The sequence below is a fragment of the Pelophylax lessonae genome, assembly GCF_965119305.1.
Source record: "Pelophylax lessonae genome assembly, chromosome: 5".
Taxonomy (NCBI): domain Eukaryota; kingdom Metazoa; phylum Chordata; class Amphibia; order Anura; family Ranidae; genus Pelophylax; species Pelophylax lessonae.
This window is the reverse complement of record NC_138772.1, coordinates 7502044-7514140: the sequence shown is the minus strand read 5'-3', so window position 1 is coordinate 7514140 and position 12097 is coordinate 7502044. Positions and strand designations below refer to the sequence as shown.

The 12097-nt window shown below is 45.4% G+C and overlaps 2 protein-coding genes across 2 annotated transcripts in view; one reads left to right on the top strand and one right to left on the bottom strand.

The window, feature by feature from the left end:
* The window catches only part of OPLAH (5-oxoprolinase, ATP-hydrolysing), a gene marked incomplete at its 3' end in the record, with an annotated part of 124080 nt that extends 123347 nt beyond the window's left edge, over positions 1–733 (top strand). The window contains exon 27 of the mRNA XM_082257466.1: positions 584–733. Coding sequence (XP_082113592.1) covers positions 584–733 — 150 coding nt within the window. The remainder of the gene's footprint in view (positions 1–583) is intronic.
* A 5435-nt stretch (positions 734–6168) lies between these two features.
* The window catches only part of LOC309556399 (uncharacterized protein), a gene marked incomplete at both ends in the record, with an annotated part of 31615 nt that continues 25686 nt past the window's right edge, over positions 6169–12097 (bottom strand). Inside the window, 1 exon segment of the mRNA XM_082258863.1 lies at positions 6169–6255. Coding sequence (XP_082114989.1) covers positions 6169–6255 — 87 coding nt within the window.

Here is a 12097-nt window from a genome sequence, read left to right as displayed (position 1 = left end):
CCAGTCACAGTCCAGACCTAAATCACATTGAGAATCTGTGGCAAGACTTGAAAATTGCTGTTCACAGACGCTCTCCATCCAATCTGACAGAGCTTGAGATATCCTGCAAAGAAGAATGGGCAGAAATGTCCTCTCTAGATGTGCAAAGCTGGTAGAGACATCCCCAAAAAGACTTGCAGCTGTAATTGCAGGGAAAGGCAGTTCTACAAAGTATTGACTCCGGGGGGTGAATACAAATGCAGCCACACTTTTCACAGATTTATTTGTATCATTTATCATTTTCCTTCCCCTTCACAATTATGGCCACTTTGTGTCGGTCTATCACATAAAATCCCAATAAAATACATTTACATTTTTGGTTGTAACATGATGTGGAAAATGCCAAGGGGTGTGAATACTTTTTCAAGGCACTGTAGTTCCTGTTCTACCTCAAGGACTGTTCATACCCCACTTTACCTCTATTACCTACAATGGGATTTGGCTGGTTTGAGGTGGAGTAAACAAGCTAGAAATTGCCCAAATGGAAAACCAATCAATGAATTATAAAATGCACCTTCTGAATATTCCATTCCGCTTTGTCCAGGACATCTTCACCCTTCACACCCCCGGAGGAGGCGGATACGGCGATCAGAACCAAGATGGCAACACTCCAGTGCCCAACCAGAATCCACATCGCAGCTTTGTCGAGCGGGGAAGTGTCTTTGATTATCGCATGGCACAGGAGACTGTATGATGAAATAAAGAGCTGGCGTAGTCACTGAGGCCTGAGACACTGTATGCCCCTGGGTTCCTGGCACTTGGTGCGCCCCCTGGAGATAACAGTGGAAGGAGGCAATGGCCTCGGATCTGGGTCCTTATCAGTGGTGTATTTTGGTTTTGTGCTGCCCTTTGGCACCCTCCTCCCCCTCCTATGTAAATTTGCCCCGCTCCTTCCTTTTTAATGGATGTGACTCCCTCCAAAATTGAAGGACTACAAGTCCCAGCATGAACCTCTGAGATGTCACGAGGGGAGGGGGGGTGAGAGGAGGTGGGAGAGAGAGAGGGGGTTGGTGAGGGAGGGAGGAGAGATGAGGGGGTGGGTGAGGGAGGGATAGAGGGGGGGTGAGACAGAGGGGGGATGAGAGGGGATTAGAGAGAGAGAGAGACAGAGGGGGATGAAAGGGGGGTGAGAGAGAGAGAATAAAGATGAGAGAGAGGGGGGATGAGAGAAAGGAAGAGAGGGGGATGTGAGAGAGCGAGAGAGAAAGGGGGGGTGAGAGAGAGAGGGGGGGGGGTGAGAGAGAGAGAGAGAGAGGAGGGTAGGGAGAGGGAGAAAAAGCGGGGGTGGGAGACAGAGAGAAAGGGGGGTGAGAGAGAGAGGGGGGAGAGGGAGAGAGAGAGAGAGATGGGGGTGAGAGAGAGAGAGGGGAGGGGGTGAGAGAGGCAGCTTTAGCAATCAGTGGCCAATAGAATCTAAGGTGGAGGAGGGGGCGATTTTTTTTGACGCCCCCCTGTAAAGTGCCGCCCTAGGCTTGGGCCTTGCTGGCCTAGGCCAAAATACAGCACTGGTCCTTATCAGACACATGACTGGAAGCGAAGCTGATAACTCAATGAAAGAGCACCAAGCTGCCACATCCCTGGTGAAATATGATGTATAAAGCCAATTCTCCTTGGGACTTTTTAGGCAGCAAACAATTATTGAAGATTTCTTTAACTTTTACTTTATTAAAAGATAATTAAAAACCATCACAATTCGATACCCTATATGTAAGGTTTCAGTATGATATATTAATTGTACGAAATGCATCAAAACCTTAAAAAATAGATTGTTGGTCATATATTCATAAATATTTTCCATGCAACATCCAGATAATATCTCCAATGCCTTTCAATCAGAAAGTACAGATCTTCTTCAGGGGACGTAGGCTAATATAATCTAAATGGTATAAAGCAGGGGTCTTCAAACTATGGCCCTCCAGGTGTTCAGGAACCAGTGGCGCCCCCCCTATCCATGCGTCCAGCCCCCTAATCTACATGCATGGTGCTGGATGCATGGATTCCAATGTTTTTTTTTTTTAAGCACGTGATTAGAGCCAGAGGATCTGATAGGCTTCAAAAAAGGGTGGGCTCTGGGCGCTGAGCCCTGCGCCCTGAGCCCACCCAGTTGGGTGACAATAGCGAATGAGTATTTGCTATTGTCACACGGATCCTCCTCCTGGCCAATCAGGAAGCGGGCCCTGAGACGCGTTTCCCGATTGGCCGAAAGGAGAAGCCATGCCATTCGCCATGGAGGAGGAGGGAGGAGAATGAGGAGAAGCTGCTGCTGCCGCTGCTGCCTGCCTGCCCTCCACATGTTAAGGGTAAGTGAGCCGGCGACCGGGGGGGGTATGGTGTGCAGGCTGGTGTGGTCCGGGGGGGGGGGGGGATGGTGTGGTCCGTCTAAAGACCCCCCCCGCCCATGGAGTACCAGCTGCCACTGTCAGCAACTACAATTCCCATCATGCCTAGCCATGTCTGTCAATGTCAGAGTTTTACAATGCCTTATGGGACTTGTAGTTCTGCAACAGGCGGAGGGCCATAGTTTGAAGATCCCTGGTATAAAGCATATGTATTAAAGTGAATCGCCACAAAGAACAAGACTAGACATCAAGGTAAAGCTGTAAATACAATGGTTCTTTATGCACATCATTCCTGTGTATGCATACAGTCCTCATGCATTGTGAATGAACATGACCAAAACCACCTAAAATGGCAAACATTCCCTCCGGACCACCGAGCATCGAATCCAACCAGACTTCCCATAATGGAACCCACATGCAGACCCAAGATACTAACAGGGTTTTGATACTCCCGTTTTGCTAGTGGGGATGGTGGCCATTAGTATCCTGGATCCACATGACTCTACTTTATTATTGATTAAGTAAAAATTATAATAACCACTTCAGCTCCGGAAGGTTTTAACCCCCCCCCCTCCCTTCATGACCAGGCCATTGTCTGCTATTCAGCACTGCGCTAATTTAACTGCCAATTGCGCACTCATGTAACACTGCACACCAGACAACATTTTATATCATTTTTTTCACACAACTAGATCTTTCTTTTGGTGGTATTTGATCACACTTGGTGGTTTTTGTTCACATTTTTTTAAATATAATTTTGAAAAGATGTACATTTTGAAAAAATATATATATTTTTTAATTTCTGTTATAAAACTTTAAATTATAAAAAATGTAAAAATTGAATTTCTTTATACCATAGGTGCACGCAGCCTATTGCATTAGAGTGTGCACCCCACAGCTTCTGTATGTGCATGTATATGTATATATATATATATATATATATGTGTGTGTGTGTGTGTGTATGTATGTATGTATGTATGTATGTGTGTGTATATATATATATATATATATATATATATATACACAATATATCACAGATGCGGTGAGCAGCACTACAGCATTGTTTCATTAATTCATGTGCAAAGCAATCAAGCCGTCCCACAGGCTACGTATATAGAGAGAAAAGTCCACATAATTTTCTTTTATTGGAAAAACGTCCAAAAAGTACATACCAGTACAATTGCAGAGTATTTTATCAAGTATATATATATATATATATATATATACACATGTCATCTGTGCAATAAGTAAAACATTTCGCTATATACAGTTACAATGTATAAAGGAGTGTTATGTATATAGAAGACTGGTATCTAGCTGTGGAAGGGAAATACTACGAGGCTCCAAATTCAAAGAGTAACTTTACTTTTGTTGAGAACCCCTCTCACCTCTGGGTGATCTCTGTACATTGCAGGGATTTTAACAAACTTTGTAGAAGATTCCTACCTTTTGTTACTTTGATGCAGCTAGAGGCATCACCCCAGTACCCGCGTCCATAGCCAACGGTCGGCTGTCTGTCCTCCCCCTCCCGCCGCCTTCCGCGGCTCGCCTGAGTCTCCCGTCACACCGGGAGACCCGGGCATCCTACCTGCACGGCCGCCAAAGACCTGATCAAAGCCGCATTTGGCTCTGATCGGGTCTCCATGTAAAAAAACCCGGAAGTGATGTCATAACATCCCTTCCAGGTACTCGGCGCCAAATTGAAAAAACTGACAGCATTCAAAACAGCCAGACTTGGCGTTTTGAATGCTTTTCAGTGCCGAGGAGGGGTTTTGGGACCCCCAGATCCCTCCACAAATAAAAAAAATATATATATATTTTACATGTCTGAAAATATCGGCCAATACCGATATCCGATGACCAAAATATCGGTATCGGCATTAAAAAAATGATATCGGTCGATCACTAGTTTAAAATCACCACGTCCTGTGCAGACTGATTCTGAATAGGAGGGTTTGGTTTATTATAATCTCCTGGCGCACTCTGTGTTCTGATGAGGAAAGCTGCAGGGTCTGCATCCCTTTAAAAGTCTTTAACCTTTGGGAAGTATTTCACCAAAACTGAAACTGCTATTGCAGGGGATGCCTAAAATCTGATTTGTATCTTAGTGCACACTTCTGGGACAATCAGTGAGCCAATCACACAAGCAGGAAATTACATTTCTGGGGGGGTTCGGTATACCATCTGTGTATAGAACCCTCCAGGTGGCCATATTGCATTTTATAGAAAATTACAGCGCTGCAGATTAAAAAGGAAATGTTTTAGTAACATTAAATGAAATATAGCTTATGTAGCAAAGGTGTGTGTGCGTATATATATATATATATATATATATATATATATATGTATGCGTATGTGTGTGTATGTATGTATGTATGTATGTGTGTGTATATATATATATATATATATATATAATATATATTAAACAAAATTATAAATGCACCAAACCCCTTTTTCATGAGCTGAACTCCAAGATCTAAGACTTTTTTCTATGTACACAAAAGGCCGATTTCTCTCAAATATTGTTCACAAATCTGTGTAAATCTGTGTTAGGAATCACTTCTCCTTTGCCGAGATAATTCATCCACCTCACAGGTGTGGCATATCAAGATGCTGATTAGACAGCATGATTATTGCACAGGTGTGCCTTAGGCCGGCCACAATAAAAGGCCGCTCTAAAATCTGCAGTTTTATCACACAGCACAATGCCACAGATGTCCCAAGTTTTGAGGGAGGGTCCAATTGGCATGCTGACTGCAGGAATGTCCACCAGAGCTGTTGCCCGTGAATTGAATGTTCATTTCTCCACCATAAGCCGTCTCCAAAGGCGTTTCAGAGGATTTGGCAGTACATCCAACCGGCCTCACAACCGCAGACACACGTGTAACCACACCAGCCCAGGACCTTCACATCCAGCATCTTCACCTCCAAGATGGTCTGAGACCAGCCACCCGGACCGCTGCTGCAACAATCGCTTTGCATAACCAAAGAATTTCTGCAAAAACTGTCTCAGGGAAGCTCATCTGCATTAGACACGTGTGAGGTCATATAAAGGAGGTCCCTCTATAGGCCCTCATTGGGTTCCTTTAGACAAATCTGAGGTCCTATAGTGGAGGTCCCTCTATATGTCCTCACTGGGTTCCCTTAGACACGTGTGAGGTCATATAAAGGAGGTCCCTCTTTATGTCCTCATTCGGCTCTTTTAGACAGGTGTGAGGTCTGTACCTACCCAACCTCAACCATCACCCATGGACCTCAGTCTTATTCATAAAGACAAAATGTAACGACCAATAAGGTGGCAACTTTTAATAATTTTGAAAGGAAATCCGTCTAGTTATAGAACGTATTGCACTTTTGGTACAAATAAAAGCAAACACTTGGCTGTCTGCCTATGTGGAGGCCACCACATTCAGTATGACATAACAGCTAACACGGGCAGTAGGCCGTGCAGAGAAGTTCTAATTTTTGTGGATATAATGTTGGGGTATCTTTCAGGCTTTTATTAGAACTGAAGAAGTGGTTTGGAGAAGCTACAAAACATCATCAACATAATAGAACAAGTTCAGCTAAATCTGACCAACTACTACTAGTGATGTCATTTTCCATGCTCATGTGGTAACTTCATCATCCATTAATTGGAATGGTATTCTTTGTTCTTTTCATGTAGTGTATTATTCATGTACAAACTCCATATTTATGGTGATCCGTGGAAGACTAGATCCGATTCTTCTCCTCCTCTGTAATGTGTTGGCAGATCTTGCATTGTTCGAAGAATGGTGGTGCAGTAAACTTAGCTGCACGTGGCATTGATGTACTGCTCTCCATTTCTCACACGAACATTTGTAACGCCAAATCGGGGGTGTAGCTCGGCACATATCTGTGGGGGGGAAGCAAAGTCAGAGTGGTAACCAAAAATGTAGGTTATGCTTTGTCTTCAGGGATTTCATGTGTTATGGATTCTAGGCTTCACCTGAACTGTGTCTACATGGACTCTTTGTACTTCTTATGCCTCGTACACGCATCAATTATTGGCTGGGATTTTACGGCCAATGTCCGATCGGCCGATTTTCGGCTTGTTAGTATGATGCTTTCGACAACCGACTCCGACTTTTCGGCCGAATAAAATCTAATGTGCAGGCTATAAAATTTTTGTTGGCCGTCAACACAACGGCCGATTTTCCATCAGTCAGTACAGATTTCGGCAGACAAAAATCTGATGAGCAAGACTGGGCATGCTCAGAGAAGAAAAAACACACGGAAAGTAAACCAGCACATGACATCACTTCTGAAGTAGATTTTTGTTGGCCGAGAAAATTTGTGTGCAGTCTAGAGCACATTTCAACCAACAAAACACAACTCTGGACAAAAGTTGGATGATCGGTCGGCCGATAATCGTTGCGTGTGTACGAGGCATTACACTATTTTTTTAGGAGGTGCCATACTCCACTGCCTGGGGCGCTCCTTCCTCTCGGAACACAATTATGACCCACCAGAGGCGTAATTAGAACCTTCAGGGCCCCAGTGCAAGAAACCATGAAGGGCCCCCCCTGAACTTCTGGCTGGGGCCCTTCCCTTCAAGCCTGGAGCTCTTCCCACTGATCCTGGGGCCATTTACTCTCGTTGCGGGACCCTTTCACAAGTTCTGCAGTGGGCCCCCTTCCTCCCATCTTGGGGCCTCCCCACGGTGGAGGAATGCCAGGGCCCGGTTGCAAGTGTGACCTTTGCGATCCTGGAAGTTCACCCACTGGTGTCAGTAGTTTTTATTTTTTGGTATTTTAATTGTATTATTTTTTAGCATTTTATTTTATTTTTTTAGGGTCACTGACTATGACTCTGTCCATCCAGCAAAGGAAGGAGCTGGTAAATTACATATTTACTGACCCCTTCCTGGTTCTCTATTGTGACACATCCCTTGCAGCAGCCGGCAGGAGAGGGAAGGGAGCACAGTGGGGGGGGGGGGGGGGGGAAGGGGAGCACACAGGGGCCCAGAGACAGCAGAACACAAGTGAACTGGATAGGAGGAGTGGCGGTGGCAGAATATAGAGGAACCAATCTCCTCCATTTTCCTCCTGCAGCTACAGGAGGAAAAAGGAGGACAGTGATTTCTCTACATACTGCCCCCGCCACCCCTCCTATCCAGGTGTACAGGGGAGCCACACAGGCCTCCTGGAGCATAGGGCCTGGTTGCAATTGCAACCCCTGTAGTTACGTAGTTACGCCCCTGTGACCCACTTATTTGCAGTGTGTGTTATTAACTACCATCTTGATTCCCTTGTCAACTAGGCTCAGGGCCATGTTTATCACTCGGGTCCAGTACTCTCTCATCAACGTACCTTTGCCTTGAGGTTCACAAATGGGAAATTATGTGAAACTTAAACTTTAACTTACAATCTTGGCAACTGTACAGTTGTGTGAAAAAATAACTACATCCTATAGTAATTGTTGTCTTTTTTTTTTTGAACAGGCACACGTTAGATATTCATTTACCCTCTTCTCCCAAAAGGATGTACCTGTACATCCTCTGGTTGAAGCGTGTATACCGGGGCCATGGCCGCAGTTGCAGTCATGACCCAGTATTGTTTTTTTTTCAGCTGGGGATGTTGAATATTGTAAAAGCAATCCAAGCAGCTAAAAGCCACTGGATTGCTTTTACATTCGGCAGGAGTGGATCCCCCATTGCGTTGACCTTCCTGGAGTCTCCCATCCCCATGGCGTTCCTCCACTTCAACAATCAGCCTTACAGCTTCAAATGTGTAATTATGTATCCCTCCACTTCCCAAAGAGCCAGCTGTTCTCCAGCGACCATATACATGCAGCAGAAGTACAAGGGAAAGAGGACTCTCCCCGGGGCTTGTTTGTGACAGCGTTATGAGTGGGTGGCTCTTTGGCAACTGGAGGCATACATGGTTACCCATTTGAAGTTGCAAGGCTGATAGTTGAAGCGGAGAAACGCCATGGGGATTTGAGAGCCCACTACTACCTAAAGCGTGTTTTGACCAATTTAAATTAGTGGTAATTTTCTGTGACTCTGGTAAGCCCCTGCTTGTTGCACTTGGGTGGCGTGGTGCGCTGGAAATTCCTCTTATTTGGGATTTGGCAGTCATAGCACGAACATTTTCTTCATTTTTTTCTTTTTTTTCTATGGTTTGGGGTTGCTTTGCTGCTTCAGGGCCTGGGCAGCTTAGTCATCGAGTCCCCTTTGAATTCTGCTTTATTTTAAAGTGTGCATCATAAGAATGTGAGGCCATCTGTACAAAAGGGTGAAGCTGAACCTAGAAATGAGTCTATCAACACAGTAATGATCCAACACACACTAGCAAATCCATGAAGGAATTACCATAAATAGAGGGCTGACTGCCCCAGTCAAAGCTCTGATTGGATTCCAATTTATATTTCTGAAATGGGCAGTTAAAGCTAGGAGACCCACAAATATTTTGCAATTGAAGGAATTGTGAGTGGTGGAGTGGTCAACAATTTTACTTGAGGTAGTTGATGTAAAAAGCTGGTGGACAATTATACAAAAATACCTACAAGAAGAAATGTCTGCTACCGTGGGAAATACCAGCTTCTGAGGCCATGGGTGCACTTACTTTTCACAATACATCATTACGTCTATTGATATTTTTGTTGAATAAATTATTAAAGCCGAACGAAACCCTACTATCGTTTTCAGCCAAGGAAGCTGCCATCTTGGCCTCTGTTTGATCTTCAACTGCCATGATGCTGTTATGACACCAGAGATTTGATGGTTTGACAGTTGGGTTGAGAGCACAATCAATGTAATAGTTACATTCCCGTCACATGCCGGAATGTAAGGCTACTTTCACACGGCCGCTCCGCATTTCTTCTCCGCTGCGGGACTTTTTTTTTTTCACGGAGTGGATGACATTTGTGTCATCCGCTCCGTATGCCCGCATATAATCCCATCCGTTTGCGGATGATATGCGGACATAATGTAAGTCTATGGGGATTGCGGATGTCAGCGGATGACACCGCTGACATCCGATTTTCCTTCCTTTCCGTTTTTTGAACGGATGAAGAATAGGGTTCTGTTCAGTTCCAAAAAACAGAACAGAACTGAAAGGAGGAAAATCGGATGTCAGCGGATGGTATTCTGCTGACATCCGCAATGCCATTCACTTACATTATGTCTGCAAATCATCCGCAAAAAAATAGGATGATTTGCGGACAAGCGGAGCGGCCGTGTGAAAGGGTCCTAACAGTTTTTTTTAAACTGTTTAAAAGCCACACACTGCCACTTCTCCTCAACATTGGGCGTCATTTAGTCCCTTAACCACAGGATCACGGGTTGCCTCCTGCCAATATCCACAGACTCTTCCTAGTGAGGGAGATGTAGACTTACACCACCATAAGACAGTTGGCCTCCTGCCGACCAACTTCAACCTGGTTGAGCTTCCTCCTGACCCAGCTTGACAAGGACAATGGATCTGCAAATAGGCCCCCTAGTGAAGCCTAGCTGGGATCTCAGGGTCCTCAAAAAAGGCTTTGCTAGCATTCCTTCCCCAGGGGCAAAGCTCCTGTACAGGGGTCTCCTCTTGCAGAACTGGACTCAGGATCACTGCACTGCTGTTCAGGCATCTGACTATTTATGGGCTCTTCCTCAAGCTTCTGGCCACCCCTCCCCAGGGATTGGCTGGAGTTCCATAAATATTCAGGCTGCCTGTTATGCTCTCCCTCCCAATATACTTGGGAGAAGCCTCTAGAACAGGAGTTCCCAAACTGTGGGTCGGGACCCACTGGTGGGTCGCGAACTGCGTGTGAGTGGGCCGCGCTGAGCCGGAAATCACTGAGAGCGGGCCCGCTTAAACTGTTCTGTGTGAGCCCGCACAAATTACAGAGAGCCCGAGCAGTCAAATCGCGATGGATTCAGTACCCCGCCCACGCAGTTTATGGAGGCTGGTCTGCATTTCCTGCAAGGGGGATACTTGCATCAGTGAGTACGGATGTTGGCTGTTATGTAGGATATGTTCATGGGGTGCAGAGCCAGCTCCTTGGTCCTGCTGGTGGCAGCGGTGGTGGCTAGACTGGCGGCGGGATTCTCTCAGCTAAAGCGGGCAGAGATGGCAGCCTCGGTATCATAGGAGGACCAGCTGGCCTGGTGGTGTCAGGAGTTCATGGCAGCTTCTGTGACCCCAGTAGAGGATCTGAAGGAGTAGAGCCAGGACACCAAGACCAGCATAGAGCTCCTCATCATGGAGACACTGGGTGAGGTGTGCTGGGCCCTGGAGAGGGTAAACAGGGGCTTCACCTTCACTGTGGACCGCTGGGAGAGGAAGGAGGGTGAGTGCCATATAGCCTGCTGATCACTGTCCTGGGGTGGTTGATTTCTGTCCTCTGCCTGCCTTATACTGTCTATGAGGGTGCTGATTACTTACAACTCCGCTTATATGCCACACATGCCACAGGTTTCTGACCCCTCACTTAGAACATCTGGCAGGTGTATTCAATAATAAATTGAAAAGTAGTAAATTGATATGTTTAATTTAACATCCCCCTCCCTTTAAAATATGCATTATTATTATTATTATTTGCATTTATATAGCGCCAACAAATTCTGTAGCGCTTTACAATATTCAATTACATGCAAGTGGGTCCCGAAAAATAACTGTATTCAGAAGTGGGTCTCGGCCCCAAAAAGTTTGGGAAGCCCTGCTCTAGAAGACAGGGGGAAGTAACAGAACAGCAGCCTGTGAAACACTGAGCAATAAAACCCTAGTCCAATAAGTACAGATAGGCTAAACTAAATTTACCTAGAAACCTGCTCCATACAGTGCCTCGTATAGTATTCATATCCCTTGAAATTTTTCACATTTTGTCATGTTACAACCAAAAACGTAAATGTATTTTATTGGAAATTTGTGATAGACTAACACAAATATTATATTTTTACAAATAAATATCTGAATAGTGTGGTGTGCATTGGTATTCAGCCCCCTTTACTCTGATATCCCTAACTAATATCTACTGTAACCAATTGGCTTCGGAAGTACCTAATTAGTAAATAGGGTCCATCTGTGTGTAATGTATTCTCAGTATAAATACAGCTGTTCTGTGAAGCCCTCAGCGGTTTGTTAGAGAACCTTAGTGAACAGCATCACGAAGGCCAAGGAACACCCCAGACAGGTCAGGCATAAAGTTGTGGAGAAGTATAAAGCAGGGTTAGGGTATAAATGATAAATATCCCAAGCCTTGAACATCTCACGGAGCACTGTTCAATCCATCATGGGAAAATGGAAAGAGTATGGCACCACTGCAAACCTACCAAGACATGGCCGTCCACCTAAACTGACCGGCCGGGCCCCTACCAAGACATGGCCGTCCACCTAAACTGACCGGCCGGGCCCCTACCAAGACATGGCCGTCCACCTAAACTGACCGGCCGGGTCAAGAAGAGCATTAATTAGAGAAGCAGCCAAGAGGTCCATGGTAACTCTGGAGGAGCTGCAGAGATCCACAGCTCAGGTGGGAGAATTTGTCCACAGGACAACTATTAGTCGTGCGCTCCACAAATCTGCCCTTTATGGAAGAGTGAGAAGAAGAAAGCCATTGGTGGAAGAAAGCCATAAGAAGTCCTGTTTGCAGTTTGTGAGAAGCCATGTGGGGGACACAGCAAACATGTGGAAGAAGGAGCTCTGCTCAGATGAGACCAAAATTGAACTTTTTGGCCTAAAAGCAAAACGTTATGTGTGGCAGAAAAC